Raw genomic sequence first — 17,884 nt, forward strand, 5'->3', positions numbered from 1 at the left:
TGTTGTTTAGATATGCATGTAAAAATTAGTATGAAAATATGAGATGAATTATATTATCGTAATCTGCAATATGGATAGATTATTAAATTAACATGCGTTCTGAAAACACTTTCAAAGTTAAATTACGAAGTATTAATTGAAAGTGGGTCATTAAAAACTACTTTTGATTGAAATACGTTTTTATGAACTCTCTTTCGGGTGTGTCACAATGGAATCTTGCAATGAAAGTTTCGATCACTCAAATCTGTTGTTCCTAATACAGATAAACACTTATTATCACCCATAAAAATTTAGACCACCAAATGATTAAGTGGAACGCTCATATTTTAACTGGTGCACTCTGCTGGATGAAACTAACTGTGTCAATCGTTTCCTGACAGTTACAAGCATCATTTATCGCCATAATATCGCCAAATTTATTGATCAAAGAAATTTCGACTAGAAGTAATGAAATTAAAACTGTGATTCTGAGTCTGATGACTATACATATTTCTTAATTGCAACAAACAGAATTTAGTGCTATATTATCGCGAAAGGAATTCATCTTTCATCAAAATTGCGAGCACTTTGCGGCTAGCGAAAGAGTTCAAATTTATAAATTCACAATTGTGCTCGACTGCAATATGAGTTTCATTCGTGTTTAGGGTATTTTAAGCAAACTTATCTCTATATTATGAGTTTAATCATTTTCTGACTTTTACATCCAGAGCCTATGCTACCACATTATTAACAAACAAGAATAATTTTCTATTCAAATTATGATAACTTTTCAAGTAGGTAGAGAATTCAGACTTCAACTGCACGTGTCTTATTTTAACACGATTGTTTTCAACATGATTCGAGCAAACTTTTTCGGGCAATCTAACAAAATTACTACCACTGCCCTCTTCCCTAACTGTTTTTAAAATCAAGTTTCGGTATTAACCGTCTTTGTGTGCTTAATCTGACAACTCTTGTTTAAGGCTGTTTTTCGAAGGCTCCGTCGTAATATGAAATGCGAATAATATGCTATTTTTAAAACAGCGCAGTGTTTTCAACTGTTACTCAAGATTGTTAGATTAAGTTTAGCCTATTTAAAGCTAGCGTTGTCAACGTACTTATTTTGAAAATGGCGCAAAACGCCAATATGGAGAAAAGTCATAGTTTTCCAAAAGTGAAAAGCGTTTGTGGTCTAATTTTTTAATATTTAAGAACTTACTCCAATTACCAGGGCTCATAAAACTTTGCATAAACTCAGAGTATGCTGAGAGTTTGATAATTTTTATGTAAGTGGAAAAATGTTGCCCAAAAAAAGTTTAAAAAAAAAGAGCTTTATAACTCTCTAAAGCCCAGATAATTCTTCACATTAAGATTACATATATAGTTTAAAATCCTCGCATTTTTTCAAGTGTAAGGTGCGTTAGCTATAGCTTTTTTATTTCCTTTGCTGACTGAATTTCCAAAAACAGCGTTAAAAGATAGGACAAGTTAGTTATAACTTTCTACCGTCCGCCATCATTTCGCAACTACCACTTAGAGCTTTTGACTGAAAATGGTATCGCAATTGTTAATTTGCTGACTGATTGAAATCTTCATCCTAAATTTCCAATTTTGGAAAAAGATTGATACGCTTTAAATATTCCTTATTCACCAATTATTTCAATACATTAATTGTTTTAAATATATAATAAATGGCCTCTGTTTTTGATATTTCAGGGTCAGTTCATCGTGGGACTTATTTTCATATTTTCGACTATTGCTCTTGGATGTGAAGAATTGGAACCCATTTTTATTATTGTCATACCATTCGGAATAACTCTTTTACTTTTATTTGTTAACTTTTACAACAAAAACTATGTTAAATCAGACTAAAAACAATTCATTACTTGGGATGTAATATTTCATTCTTTTATTTGAAATTAATTCATATAGGACATATTAATAAGCAATTATAAAATAATACGTAAAACTTATACTTAAAGGTATACATTTCTTTTATGAAAATACAACACTATCAAGCTATTCTACTATCTTCTCGGAAACTCAATTACTTTCAATATCCAGATTTTACAGAGAAAAGTGAAATGAATGGATTTTTAAGAAGTGGGCGAGTTCTGTAAAACGGAGTCAGTGAAGTCACTCTGAATGGTTAAAGCAGATGACTTAAATTAAACGAATTCAATCCATTTCATTCTTAAATAGAAGTTTTTACCAATTAATTTAAAAATTCTATTTCCCTAACTTACCCACGACATTCACTTTTAAATTATAAATTTTAAACTCAACGAATGTTAATGGTAGTTTTTAACTAATTAAACTGGTGATAATCATAATTATTTGTAATCTTGGATTCATTATTGAAACAGAAGTTGAATTCTAGTTGTATGAAACTTCATATATTTCTCTGTTGCTGTCATTATGCCAGCAATGGTTATAGTGGCATAAATTACGATTATTATTATGATCAATCTAATTAATATCGTTGCGATTATTATTATCATAAATTATGATTAGTTAAAGGTATGATTGTTTACTTTTGTTATTGTTTACTTTTTGGACTTTTACACGAATCAAAAACGATACTTAGAAGGAATGCTAATGATATCATATTTCTGTTTTAATATTTTAGTTATGAATTATTTGCATGAAATGTTTTTGAGAATTTTGTAATAAATGTTTAGTGCCGTAAAAGAGAGTTGAATGACTCCTTCTTCAAATTGAATGCGAAAAAATAATTGTTAAATAAAACCTTATTTATATGCTCTGTTATATTATTTTCTTAATAAAATATAATGTATTATTGTTACTTTTTAATATGTTGTATTACTGTTAATATAATGTATTATTGTCTGCTTTCTGGAATCTTACATGAATCATCAACCATATTTAAAAGAAACGCTAATGATATCATATTTCTGTTTTAATATTTTAGATATGAATTATTTGCATGTAATATTTTTGAGAATTATGTAACAAATTTTTAGTGCCGTAAAAGAGAGTTGAATGACTCCATCTTGAAATTAAATGCGTAAAAATAATAATTGTTAAATAAAACCTGATTTATATGCTCTGTAATATTATTTTCTTAATAAAATATAATGTATTTTGATAATGTATAATTGTTACTTTTTAAATGTATTATTTTTACTTTTAAAATGTATTATTGTTACTTTTTAAATGTTTTATTGTTTGCTTTTTGGACTTTAACGTGAATCATCAACGAAGCTTAAAAGGAATGTTAATGATATCATATTTTTGTTTTAATATTTTAGTTACGAATTATTTGCATGTAATGTTTTTGAGTATTTTGCAACAAAATTTTAGTGCCGTAAACGAGAGTTAAATGACTCCTTCTTGAAATCGAATGCGTAAAAATAGTTGTTAAATAAAACCTTTTAATTTATATGTTCTGTAATATTTTCTTAATATGTATATTTTATGTATTTAAAGTATTTTGAATGGAGTGATAATTTACTACAGTCAATCATTCAAAGTTTGAGTTGCCAATAGACCTAACTCAATTGTCAAAGAGGTAGGGAAAAAAATTCTAAATACGGTTGTTGTTTTTTTAGTTCATTTTCACAAACAAACTGATATTTAGTCCCCTCCTACCATGTAAAATACAAAAATGTCACCCGAACATATTTTGAGACATAAAGTTTACGGTATTTAAGATTCTTAATTCATTTCTGACAAAATTATACCAAAACAATCCTGCAATCAGCAGTTTTTGAAAGGTAGCAAGTCAGTTGTCTGTTCTTGGAGTTTCTTTTCTCATCAAATTCTTTGTTTTTGAGCAATTTTCATTTTCATTATAAAAGTTTTTTAGCATCGCTTTTATGAATTTAAAATGGAATAAAATTTTAAGAAATCTAAAGATAAACAAATATGCAATTTTAAATTACTGAATCAAGACATCAACAACTTTATTGCTATAAGGATTTAAGGACAAGACCATCGAGGTTCAAAAATTGATCCAGCGCCATTTCTCTTAATCTAATTATTCCTTCATTTTACGCCCATTTTAAAAAGTATTGTGCTATAGAATCATATTATGTCATCCAAAGCTTGTTGAGTATAAATTTTTCTTCTTCAAGAAAATGAAACTTAAAAATTCAACCTAAAATCCATGATGATGAGGGTAGAGGCCTCTTCATAAAAAGAAAGTTTATTTCTGAACTAATTTTTAACGGAAACATACAATCGACTATTTCCTGATGTACCATAAAATTCTTCTTCGTGAGGTTGCTGAAAGAAGAAAAAAATTAAAAGTATAACCTCCATGCCTTATTGCAATGCAAGTCTTAAATCATTTTCTGACCGCTACAATCAGAATTTATCGTCAGTCTAGCATAAGGAGTCAGTCTAATATAAAGAATTTATTGTCAATCAAAATTCCGTCCACTGTTTGACTAAGAGGAGTATCATAGGAACTTGACGGCAGTACATATCTCAATCGTTTCCTGTCTGTCACAAGTAGAAATTATATTCCCCGATCTAAATCTGAAATGTTCAATGATGTAAGTTACAAGTGTTACTTAAATAGTGCAACCAAAACATATCCATTTTGTCATCAATTCACATTTCGGTCAGTCTCAACAAATAAAAAGTAAAAAAAAGTTGAATTGGAAAAATAGATTTTACTTTTATCAGACTTTAATCAAAAAACGTGATACACAATGTTTACGAAATAAATTTTTATCACTTTCCAAAATTTCTACCGCATATTTCAAAAATGTTGCTCTCAATGCTTTTTTTTCTCCTTCTTCTTAGATTTGTCGTAAAACAAAATCATTTTGTCTCTTTTTCTTTAGTCTACTCGAAAAATGCGGTTTAAAGTTTTGAATCTATTTTATCATTTTTTCTTCATTTGTTGCGAAACATGATGAGTTCAAATTACTGCACATTATAGTACTTTTTTTTGCGTAACTCGACAAAATCATTATTCAGAAACAAACCAGATTTGCTTCATGATGAATCGTCGATAACATCTGAACAGTCTAAAATCATGTAAAGAACGATTTATTTATTTATTAAAACACGTGTTTTCATCTAATTATCTAAGTTTAATACAGCATTTCCTAACGTAATTTTTATATAGAAGAATAAAAGAAAGGTTGTATAGTAAATAGCCGATTGTTCTTAACTCAAAATGGATTGTGAATTTCTTCTTTCTGTCTCTGTTGACGAAGCTGGGTGTGAAAAATTATATTCCAACGTTGACGACGATTCTGAGAAGGATTGTGATAAAAGGAACAAGTTCAAGAGGTGCAGTTTCATCACTCACAACCTATTAATTGTTCTAGAAGGAGCCTATTTCGCATATTTAGTCGGTGTTTTTTCTACTATCGAAAAAAGATACGCATTCAACAGCAAACTATCGGCTTTAATGCTCATAGCCGATAGCATCAGCGCTACATTTGCAAATGTTTTCCTTAAAGGGATAGTGCCGAATAACAGGCACTTCTGTTTTGGGACATGCCTGACAGCCATTAGTTGCTTCCTCATTATCATTCCTTATGTTGTGCTCGGAACTTACAGCCAACTATTGCTTATTTTCCAGTCCGGCGATTATTTAGAATATTGTGGAAACGAAAATGATTTGAATGAGTGTTTAAGACATTCATCGTCGTCCCTGTTGGTCTTCGCAGTTCTTTTCACAGCTAATTTCTTGAGGGGTTTCGGACATTCCTTATGTTTTCCAGGCGAATCGTTGTGTGTGTTGGATACAAGCAATTGGAAAGAGCAATTGTCAATGGATTTCAGTAAGTATTTTAGTTTACTATGTCAGGTAGCATTCGAGGTAAAAAGGATATATCCTTACCGTCACCTGTTTGCATTAACTACGATCGCAAAGATGCCAATGAGAATTTTAAACTTGCAAAATTGAAAAAAAAAAGAATTCGTTTGCAAAACGTTTTAATCAGTTAATGAATATGTTTGGCGATTCACGAACGCAACGATCTACAGGGGGTGGTGTTATTTGAGACAAATTCCTGCTAGCTTAACAGCAGGATCATCAGTTGCACTGAGATTTTCTCAGTGTAGCATGGTAATGTTCCTTCTTTAATGTGGCTTTTTAAATTTGAAAAGAAAAATGTCTGATATTCTTTCGTATGACAAAATGGAACACCGAAGACAAAAACAAAAACAAAATGGCTATCTTTTTTTTTAAAGAAGGAACATCCAAAACACCAATATTTGCAAAAAATATTGTAATTAGGGTTAAAACCAAGCGCCTGAGAAATTGTTCTACTAAATTTAATGATCTAGTGTGAAAGGTCTATTTAAATTTTACACTCCATACTTTTCTGTATCATATTACTTCAAGCATTAAAATCATGCAAAAGTATACAGAAGCATATAATGTTATACCATTTAATTTTGAGAAAAAAAGTTCTTTGACTACAATTTTTATCAAAACATTTAAAGTTTCCTTAAAAAATCATTATTTATAAACTAAAAAACGTAAAATAAGGAATGCTTATCATAAAGAAAAAAAAACGATCCTAAAAATTCATCATATTGAAAAAAAAAAAATTCGTATTGTTTATTTTTTCTAGTCTTAAAGTTTTTAATCAGACGTAAAAACTATTTTGTAGAGAACTATCATCAAATTAAAAAAATTATTTACAATAAAATTTTTTATTATAAAAATTATAATATCTTCATCTTGCTTCTAAAATCCGGAGAATTCCAAATGAAATATTCTTCATTTTAAAATTTTATCTTCAAATAATATATACATTATACATAGATCACCCCTTCACTACTTTTAGATGACTGATGATGATAGGAACAAAATTTTATAATTGTAAGATCTCGATATGAATTTCATTATATAACTTAAAAGCAGAATAGCTGAATTCTAGTTGATATTATTCATTCAGAATTAAAAAATACAAGGAAAACTATAAAGAAAATTATTAATAATCAACACCAATGATACTATTTCAACTAATTCGGATGATTCTTTAATTGTTGTTTTGAATTATACAGATTCAGTAATATATACTATTCTATAAGAAGGAAGAATATTCTATAACTATTACAGTCCTGCACTTTCTCAAATTACATTTATTTCTTTGGAATGAAGTAAGCAATGTTGACTTCACTTTAATTTGTAATAAATTGAAGAAAAAAAAATTATTTTACAGTAATACACGCATCTATAACAGTATGCGATAACGAAATCAGAAATTATCTGTTGCACGTTTGTTGATAATAGAAAGGTAAAAATTATTTACAAATTGTTCTTGGGCGCGTTCTGTTTCAGAAAGATTTACCAATATTCTGGGCCGTTTTTTATCAAGTTCTTCTGCCTTTTCCTTAGGTGAATTTTGCTTCTTATTTGCTGTTTAAAAATGGCGTCCTACTCTGCAAATGTTTCTGATAAAATTAAATGAAAACTTAATAAATAAAAGCCTGAAACCACCCTCTAGAGGGCGTGTTCAAGCGTTGCGATCGCGAATACTAAAAGCACCCGTAAAGATATTGGGATTAAATATTTATTTTTAGAGCTAGTCGCAAATTATTTGGGAATATTAGATAATGAAATGCATAATTTATTAGTTGACGCCCAATCAGAAAGCTTAACGGAAGAATATGACAAAATGTAAGAGTATAACGAAAAATTTAACACTGTTTGCATTGAATTCAAAGTATATTTAGAAAAATTTGCCACATATTATGAAAACAGTTTTTCTGTTGTTGCTGAAGAGATAAAATTAAAACTTCCTAGAATAGAATTAGTTAAATTTAAAGGAAAAGTAAAGGATTAGATAAGTTTTTGGGGTCATTTTAGCCGAATACACGACGATCAGTTAAGGAATGACGAGGATAAATTTCAATATCTCATTCAGTGTATGGTTCTGGGAAGTAGAGCAAAGGAACTTGTAGACAGTTATCCAACCATCCACTGAAAACTACGTCAGATTGACAGAAAGTTTTAAAGCAAGATTCAGTCGGGAAGAACTTCCCTTCGAATATTAAGTAAGATAACTATTGACTTTAGGGGTGAAGAATGCGATGAATAAAACAAAGATGAACATAATGCACTTTTATGATAAATCGGATCTGCGTCCACAGGAATCTATTGGTGAAACAAAAGAGAAATATGCTGCTATGTAGTTTCCATAAAGTTCCTTATAGAGAAGTTTTCAAATCCAATTCAAAAACTAATGTCAGGCTTTTGGGAAATAATAATTAAAATAGTTAGAAATCTTCTTCGTCGAGTTTTAGGAAAAGCTTGCCTTTCGTAGGAAGAAATGATCAGTGTTTTATGTGACTGCGAGTCAGTTATCAATTCTAGACCTCTTACGTATCTCACAGAGGATCTGGATGATTTAATATCTCCCACTCCTTCAATGTTCTTACAAGAAATTTTGACGGTGGGAGTACTAGATTTAGATAAACTGGAGCAAGTAGATCTTAAAAGACGTTATAGATACCAACAAACCATAAGATGTCAGCCGAGGAAAAGATTCCGTCGCGAATACTTGGCTGCACTCCATCAACCCCGCAAGAAGAATGATTATTATGATCTTAGGTTAGGAGACGTTGTATTGATTGAAGAAGATTTTAAGAAACAGGTACACCTGCCGTTGGCTGAAGTTATTGCTGTTTATCCTGGGAAAGATAAGAAAATATGTGTGGCAAGGCTGAAAACAGCAAATGGAGAATTTTTGAGGCCACTGCAGCGAATTTATTCTTAAATTTCTTAATTCGGTCAACGCCTATTGAAGAGGAAAAGGTTTCAAATATCAAGGAAGACGANTCGGGAAGAACTTCTCGTCGAATATTAAGTAAGATAACTATTAACTTTAGGGGTGAAGAATGCGATGAATAAAACAAAGATGAACATAACCCATTTTATGATAAATCAGAATCTTATCTGCGTCCACAGGAATCTATTGGTGTAACAAAAGAGAAATATGCTGCAATGTAGTTTCCATGAAGTTCCGTATAGAGAAGTTTTCAAATCCAATTCAAAAACTAATGTCAGGCTTTTGGGAAATAATAATTAGGGCTGCAGGTTTGTCGCGGCGCGAATTTCCGCGATGATTTCCGCGAAATTGTCATCTTTTTTCCTGAAATCCGCGAATTTCTCAATATGTCTTGACTTGCGCGAAAATTGCTTAAAACTTGATTTTTTTTTTCATTTTTTATTTATTATTTTTATTAAACGGAATTTTTTTATTTTCCTGAACCTTAAATTGAACTTGTAAAATTAATTAGGTATTTAGGGGAGTGAATCAATAGCAAAATGACTTGAAAATAGTTCAGAGTTAAGAGATAATCACAATCTTGTCAACTAAGGTGATCTTTCTGCACTTAGGGAGGGTAATTACTTTCCTGAAGTCAGTAAGAGTACAAAAGAAATTGGAATCACAAAAGAAGGAAAACATTATAAATCAAATCTTTGACAGAAAAATTGTTATACATATTATTGCACTGGGCAATGAAATTTCTACTGCCTTTCTACACATCCAGTTAATTTTTCCTAGGCCTCTTGTGATTTCTTAAATATGGATCAGTTTCTTAGATAAAGGGGGAGGGGACTAGTAGTTAGTAGGGACTTGTAACTAGAAGTTTGAATGTAGAATGTTTGAGTTTTCACAGCAATTACTTCTTACAAAGCAACGGTCAAGGAATTGCGCGTTAGTGAGGGAAAATTGATCGAGTTTTTGAAATCAAAGAATCGTTGACGCTGAAAGATCGTTTTCTAAGTATAAAAATGTATTGAGTGATGAAAGACGAAGGATAAATGAGAATAATCTGACAATGTACAATATTTTGTATCAAAATTCTGTTCATTTAAATAAAAATATTAATATTGCTTGAAATTCAAAGAAATACTTTTGTTGTGTATTTTAAGCTTTCTTTATTATTTGCACAATTTCTGTCTTTTGCATCATTTATATAATAAATTTTTTTATGTTTAGAATTTGTGTAATTTTCAAAATTTCCCGCGATTTTTCCGCGAATTTGAGGTTTTTTTTTCCAGCGACAAACTTGCAGCCCTAATAATAATTAAAATAGTTAGAAATCTTCTTCGTCGAGTTTTAGGAAAAGCTTGCCTTTCGTATAAAGAAATGATCAGTGTTTTATGTGACTGTGAGTCAGTTATCAATTCTAGACCTCTTACATATCTCACAGAGGATGATTTAATGCCTCCTTCAATGTTCTCACAAGAAATTTCAATGGTGGGAGTACCAGAATTAGATAAATTAGATCTTAAAAGACGTTATAGATAGCAGCAAACCATAAGATGTCAGCTGAGGAAAAGATTCCGCAACGAATACTTGGCTGCACTTCTTCAATCCTGCAAGAAGAATGATTCTTATGATCTTAGGTTAGGAAACGTTGAAGACGATTTTAAGAAAAAGGTACACTGGCTGTTTATCCTGGAAAAGACAATAAAATACGTGTAGCAAGGCTGAAAACAGCAAATGGAGAATTTTTGAGGCGAATTTATTCTTTAATTTCTTAATTCGGTCAACACCTATTGAAGAGGAAAAGGTTTCAAATATCAAGGAAGACGACGTTCAAGAGCCCCCCATGTACACTACTGAAGTGGACGAGCTGTGAGAATACCATCAAGATATTTGGACCCTTAATTATAAATTTAGATTCGATATTAGGCTGTTTGATTATTTCAAATAAATAATCAAAACGCAGGAGTATTATGTAAATCTATAAAAATTGATAACGATTAATGATGTCATTAGTTTGACGTGTAAATAAAAACGTAAGATTATCGAGTCATATTAATAATTTTGAGTGGCCATGTAAAAAGATTGTTGTTCTAAAGATTTTTAATAAAATGGTTGTTTTGATACAGCGCGGATATTTATATCAGAATTTTAAGTTACTTTTATAGATTTGATAAATCAGGTGGATTTATTAGCGGCACAGAACAGATTGTGAAGTCTGCGTGTGTCTCCTGAACTTTTTGTACAAGGATCATGAAATTTGGTTCCAAAACGTTATTTTGACCCACAACCAAAATATCGTTTAAATTAACTCGTTTAAAGGGATACGTAAAGAACGAATTTTTCTTATTAGATTACACACCGTTAAAATTAAATAACAGATAATTCTGCTTTATCAATGATTTAAAAGATAACGCAAGTTATGTAACCTGGGATATAGCTCTATTTAATCAAAAACAAATCTGCTGCACGTTCTTCAATTAATATTTATTTTTGATTCATAGTGTCAGGAAAGATCAAACAAAATAAACGTGAGGCACAGCTACGGAATAGGTGGTCTGTAAACTATCCTTGTGTTTATTTTGTTTAGAATAACTCTCAAAGATTGTTTGCATAAACTTATTTAACGGCAATTGGGTACTTGCACTTCAAGAAGAAAAAAACCTCCCATACCCCCCCACATGTGACCTATGACGTCAGCACCATCTAATCTTTATCGGCAGAATTAAAGTTGAGCTAAGTTTTCTCAACACAAGTTAGAATGTTAATGAACGACAAATTAATTAAATGCAGAACAGTATTGGACAACGAATTAGTTGCAATAAAATTAACTCTCGTCTACTTCTTTTACTTAACTTGGATATATTTTTTGCTTTTGTATTTTACTGTAACCGTGATATATTTCTTTTATATGTACCTGGCAACTTCGATGTATAATTTGTTTGTTCATGTTTCACATGGCTTCGTGTCTGTCCTTGTGTTAAGTCTCTGCGTAAATACAGAGTGAAAGAATTGAAATCATTGAGAAAGACTCCTTGTGAAAGAGTTTAGAATGTGTCACTTAAGAGAAGGCTTGGCTCATTGAAAATAGAATAGAAAGACTCCTTGTGAAAGAGTTTAGAATGTGTCACTTAAGAGAAGGCTTGGCTCATTGAAAATAGAAAGAAAGACTCCTTGTGAAAGAGTTTAGAATGTGTCACTTAAGAGAAGGCTTGGCTCATTGGAAATAGAATAGAAAGAGCAGTTGCCAATGTAAACATATGCCACGCTTCAACAACCAATCAGGATCGTGATGCCCACACTACATCACNATTATTATTTGGTCTCTATCAATCATTAACAACATACTTTTCCCTGCCGAAAAATACCGAAAACAGTTATTATTTATTTTAATGAGTTGAGCTTCTAAAAACTTGTTTTGCTTAATTTACTAACGTAAATTCACAAGAAAAAACAACAAATTATAATAGTAATAAAGAATTTCTTTAGGTGGTTTTCTAACTGTTGATTTAATTATTGACTATTCTTCGTGTTCGGAGGAAGAATATTATATTTGTATAGTAAAAAAAAAGCATTTCACATTGCTCGTTAATTTTGAAGCAAATACACATCAAGATTAAAAATGTAGTATTTAGTAATGTAGTAATGTAATTAGTAATGTAGTATGTAATTAGTATAATTAGTATGTAATTAGTAATGTAAAGTAATTAGTAATTAGTAAAGTAATGTAAGTATAATTAGTATGTAATTAGTAATGTAGATTTTAATAGTAATAAAGAATTTCTTTAAGTGGTTTTCTAACTGTTGATTTAATTATTGACTATTCTTCGTGTTCGGAGGAAGAATATTATATTTGTATAGTAAAAAAAAAGCATTTCACATTGCTCGTTAATTTTGAAGCAAATACACATCAAGATTAAAAATGAGAAAGAAAGAATCACAAATATTTAGAAATCTTTTATCAGATAAGACGGTGTTCATGGTCCAAAAAATTTCCCCCTCTGAGAGATGTTGTTATTTAACGCGGCAGATGACCATAAGAGATAAACACAATATGCTTACTTTTCATGCTTGGGTAAATACAGAAGAAGAAATAGAAAATATAAGGCTGTTATTATTTCTTAAGGTTTCTTTTTGAAAGAAATGTGTATTTAAAAAAAAATGGAAACGAAGTTTTCACCTGTATCGACCAACGATATAGACTACACACAACCCCCTGCACCGGATCCTAGCCAACGATGTGGTTTAGGACGCTTTAAACCACGATGGCTGCAAAGGTTTGCTGACCCCAAAGTGTACCTGGTCATCTTCTGCATTGTGGGAGTGCTTGAAGGTGCTTATTTCACCTATTTTGTAGGCATTTTGTCTACCTTGGAGAAAAGATTTGCGTTTGAGAGCAAAATATCGGGGATAATTCTGATTGCGGACAATATCAGTGCTACATTCATCAGTTTGTTAGTCGGATACTACGGTGGTAAAGGTCACAAGCCAAGAATGATTGCCATCGGTATGGTTGTTGTGTCACTGAGTTGTTTTGTCAGTACCATACCGTATTTTATTTATGGACCCGCTCTGCATTTCTTGTCACGTGATATTGTTTCAGTATCCAACAGAAAGCAGGAGTATTGTGACACCGAATTTCCAGACGAAAACTGTCAGTCGGGATTGAATACTTCCTCCCTGACAGCTATAAGTATATTGTTCGTTGCTAATTTATTGACCGGGTTTGGATATACTGCGTACTATACTATTGGTGCGCCTTATTTGGATGATAATGTAAAAAAGAAAAATTCTCCGATGTATTTCAGTAAGTAAAATACCCTTCATGTATTTGTTTAATTTGGAGATACTACTTAGTTCTAATATTTTGATTAAAAAAGAATAAGATTTTTTTCCTGGAAATACTGTGCATCTTTTTTCCAGAATCGTTTTTGGAAGGATCTTATTTATTAACATGTGTATGTGAGTGATTCTCACGAAATATGACAATTTACAGTTGCTTGCATCAAGATCTAATACTAATCCACTAAAAGAACTTTTTTAAATTTTTTTAATAAATAGCATTGCTGTTAGCATTTTAAAATAACCTAGTACTAGCATCTACTATTTTCTACACTTAAAAAATTAAATTGAACTTCAAAATTTCATGTTTCTGGCATGGTACAAACAATGTTTGCAATAGTAACTAGCTTTGAAACTTCCCATAAATTTTTCAATATCTAATTTTTTTTTATCTCAACCGGTGTAAGCATTTCTGGAATATACGCAGAGGGTATTATTTAAGAAAACTTCGTTTCAAATAATTTTTTCTGTCAATAATTTGTTCGTCACAAGAAAATATGTCATTTTCCTGGCCACTTTTATTTAGTGGTTTATAACCAAAATAGATAGAGTCCACGTTCATTCATTTGATGTTAGGTAAAAATTATTTTCATTCAATGGTATTTATAAATGAATTCGGGAAGCAAGGTTGCTCACCAACTCCTGGTTACATAAACACGATGATTGCTCTCCAATAACTGTTGTTTTTCGGCATAAAACAATTTTTTTTAAGGAAAGTTACAATTATTTACTTAAAATATATGTTTGAAAAAGAATTGTGTTTGCTAACACTTATGCCTCCACTTCCCAGGTCAACATCATTAAATTACATTAAACGGAAAACATTACATTAAATATTTATTTTGAGTCAAATAGGGTAAATAATATGAAATAACTCGTATGATTCCATTTATTTTGATTCGGTTATGATTGAAAATAAAAATTTTCGCTTTCTATTAGTCTTTGTCATTTTTAATGCTTTTTATTATTTTCGCCTGCGATTGATATATTAAATACAATGTGTGCAAGCATCACATTGTGCATGAAGTTGATCGTTAAGTTTAAAATCATTTAACGAATTTCACGGAAATTTAAGATTCCATATTAATGCAATTTACATCGAAAAATAATAAGAATTGCAATATTTTTAATAAGTTTAGACACTGATTAAAAAACGTTTATCTTGAAATGCAACATGATATGGTAATGTCATAGAGATACGATAATGTCATAATTTTTTTTTTTTTTACTCTTTTAAAAAACGATCAAAGTCGAAAGCGTTATAATTGCAGAGTAAAATAAAGAAAATAAGAATTGCATCTAAAACCCTTTAAATTAAGGATACAAAAGTATTTTACAGGAAAGCAATCTATTCCTAACTTTTATTAATTTAATGCTGATAGCAACCGAAAAATACGGAAATTAATGTGGAAAAACCAGACTCAGTCATGAGCTTTTATAAATGATGTCGGCTTCGAGGGGAGGTCGGATTTTAGTGAAATTGTGACAGTTTGTGACAACGGGGGAGGAAGGGGATACCACCAAGAAGTGTGACATTTCACATTTAGGACAGAATAAAAATATTTAAAAACAGGAGATTGCATATTTTTACATTGTTTGCGTTAAATCTTTTTTTCCATTTTTTTGAGCAAAATAGGAACATATATAATAATCGTTATTGTTATTTTCCCAAATGCCATTATGAAACGTAGTTGTGTGAAACGCAGAAATGCCATGAAAAAGTTTAAAAATAAGGTCTGAAATATGATCTACTCGTATAAGTCTTATGTTTCTGGACTGATTGCATATGTTTATATAATATAGCTTGACAAGTGACAAAAGCGGTAAGGGGGCACAATGAAATGTGACGCTTTGTGACAAAGAGGAAGAGGGAAGAAAATATTATAAAAAAGGATGACATAGCTTATGAACGGTTACTTAATTGTCACACATTTACATAATTAAATATTCGTTCATTTGGCTACAATTTGTGCCAGTTTTGGAAATAAATATTAAATAACATTTATCCCAGTTTCATTGTGTTAAATACACAAATACATTTTCATATGTCAATTTCGCACTCAAGAATCATATTAAATTTTAATTACAGCTAACTCATAAAATTACGGAAAACTCAATTTTCATGCGTCGATTTTCCAACTAAAAAAAACTTAGATAATTTTCATAGTTATTTAAAAATTTGTATTTGTTTGCAAGCCAAATTGTTTCCTCGAATATAGAAATCAAAGGTATGATGAAAAATACATAATCTAGAGTATATCTAACATCGAAGTAGTAAATGGAAATTGATACTTCAAAAATTAATTTGACTTTACAAATTTGGAAGTTAATCTAATATTCAGTTAAAAATAAAGTATCTTCATAATTTTCGCGTAAATTAATTATACACTATATAAGTTTATATAAGTTTATATAAATATTTAAACTTATATCAATATTTAAACTTATATAAGTTTATATAAGTTTAAATATTGAGAAAATAAAACGTAAAATATAATAACGNCTAACATCGAAGTAGTAAATGGAAATTGATACTTCAAAAATTAATTTGACTTTACAAATTTGGAAGTTAATCTAATATTCAGTTAAAAATAAAGTATCTACATAATTTTCGCGTAAATTAATTATACACTATATATATAAGTTTAAATATTGAGAAAATAAAACGTAAAATATAATAACGTAGTATAAAATTTATTAATTCTCTTCGTTTTTCTCTCTCTCATTTTTTTAATCCTTTTTGTCTTCATTGAGCTACATATATTATATATATATATAAAACACCCGGTCACATAATTAATTATTAATACCTCACATATCCTGTTCTAAAATGGATTAAGGATTGCCGAGCTAAACGATTTTCATGTAAACATATGAATTTGAACAGATTTTCGTTTTTTTTCTTCCTATCATGACATGGTTCATATCATGAATCAACAAGTTGTTCCCTTCTTCTGAAACATCCGACTCTTCACATTTTTACGAGTTAAGTGTTTAACCATGTCTGACACAATTACATTGGCAAGGGTGCATTTTCCTCTCTTTCTGTGTTTGTGGTCAAGATCACAAACAGATAAAATTTTTGAAATCAGAATCTTTCAACACTAGAGATTCGGCACTGTTTTCCTCTAGTTGAAGATTACAGTCTCTTATCCATTTTATATGAGCCTTAAAAATACTGAAGTCAAAATGTTTATTTTTTTTTCTACTCTTATATATTTTTTGTCTGTTAAAACTACAATATCTTAGTCTTTTCGCGTTAATTGTGTTTCGCAAATGGGGAAACTTTTAAAAGTAAATTACCTTTTTTTTTCAGATGCTAATTCACATTTTGGGGAGAGAGCATGTAAAATGCTTAAACAAATCTTTTTATATTACTTCGTTGTTTAAATTTTCTCTTTTAATTCATTAATCAAACGAAACCTATTTACACAATAAATAATTCACATCCTATTCTAAAAATTGATCAAAAAATGCAAAGCTAAAAAAACTTGAGCTTTTCCCTTTACCAAGTTTGAGATGTTTTTTAACAGCTGCTTTGCTGTAACTCTTCTATTTGAAATTGTATCTGTTCTCGTTGGCTTTGTGCAAATAGTAGCACTTTTCATCTTCACAATATGTTTGCTAACTTTCTTCAATGTTCTTACTGTTTTATTGTTCTTTGTTTCATGCCTCGCCTGCTATGTCTGAACACTCAAACTAAGTTTTGTTTTCTGAGTAACTACTTTTGTTTATTTTAAGGATTCACTAAATTCTTTGCAGTCTTCTGGTTGGGAGAGGGTATCTTTGGATCTTGGTGAGGTTACTGCTCTGCGTGTGCGGCGCCCAGCCTGCATCAACCAGGGTTTTCACTGGAGTTGCTTTTGCCTCTCTTGCCCATTATTCCGACGTCTTACGATGGATCGTCACCAAACCCAGGGCTAAAGAGAATACAAGGGCTAGTTCACTCCGCTCTTAGAGCTGAAGCTACGATTTCCCTCCTCATGACGTCACTGTGTCTACAGATCTCGGAGATCGCAAGCAAAGATATGATAACTTTGCATCTTTCTCTTGTAAAAATAAGTTAGACTTTTTCTGGTTATTAGCCTTCAAACTTTACGTAATTAACACATTATTTCCGTTCATAAACATAGTTCAAAAAAAACTTTCTTGGTTATTATATTAAAAAAATACCATTTTAAACTTATAAAAATGTTTTGCTAGTTGGTGAAAATGACACGATAAATACTTTATTTTAAAAAGTTCAGTTTTAACTTTAACTATTAAGAAAAATGAAGGCATATATCGACACTTTTTTTATCTACATATTCTTTTATAAAGATAAGTTAAGTTAAATTTAGAATCCCTGA

At 30.3% G+C, this 17,884-nt stretch overlaps 2 protein-coding genes across 4 annotated transcripts in view; both read left to right on the top strand.

The window, feature by feature from the left end:
• Positions 1-3,384, top strand: part of LOC107442153 (very long chain fatty acid elongase 4-like) — a 122,381-nt gene extending 118,997 nt beyond the window's left edge. For both annotated transcript variants that reach the window (XM_071184381.1, XM_043050895.2), the window contains exon 8: positions 1,696-3,384. In XM_071184381.1, the coding sequence (XP_071040482.1) occupies positions 1,696-1,851 (156 nt within the window). In that variant the 3' untranslated portion in view covers positions 1,852-3,384. The remainder of the gene's footprint in view (positions 1-1,695) is intronic.
• Positions 3,385-5,116: 1,732 nt separating this feature from the next.
• The window catches only part of LOC107442146 (solute carrier organic anion transporter family member 74D), a 46,166-nt gene continuing 33,398 nt past the window's right edge, over positions 5,117-17,884 (top strand). Inside the window, exon 1 of one of the 2 annotated variants that reach the window (XM_071184361.1) lies at positions 5,117-5,744. In XM_071184361.1, the coding sequence (XP_071040462.1) occupies positions 5,132-5,744 (613 nt within the window). In that variant the 5' untranslated portion in view covers positions 5,117-5,131. Of the gene's footprint in view, positions 5,745-12,696; positions 13,501-17,884 lie in introns of those variants that run through there. The other variant, XM_016055620.3, reaches the window with a different exon arrangement.

This window comes from Parasteatoda tepidariorum, chromosome 8, assembly GCF_043381705.1.
Source record: "Parasteatoda tepidariorum isolate YZ-2023 chromosome 8, CAS_Ptep_4.0, whole genome shotgun sequence".
Classification (NCBI taxonomy): Eukaryota; Metazoa; Arthropoda; class Arachnida; order Araneae; family Theridiidae; genus Parasteatoda; species Parasteatoda tepidariorum.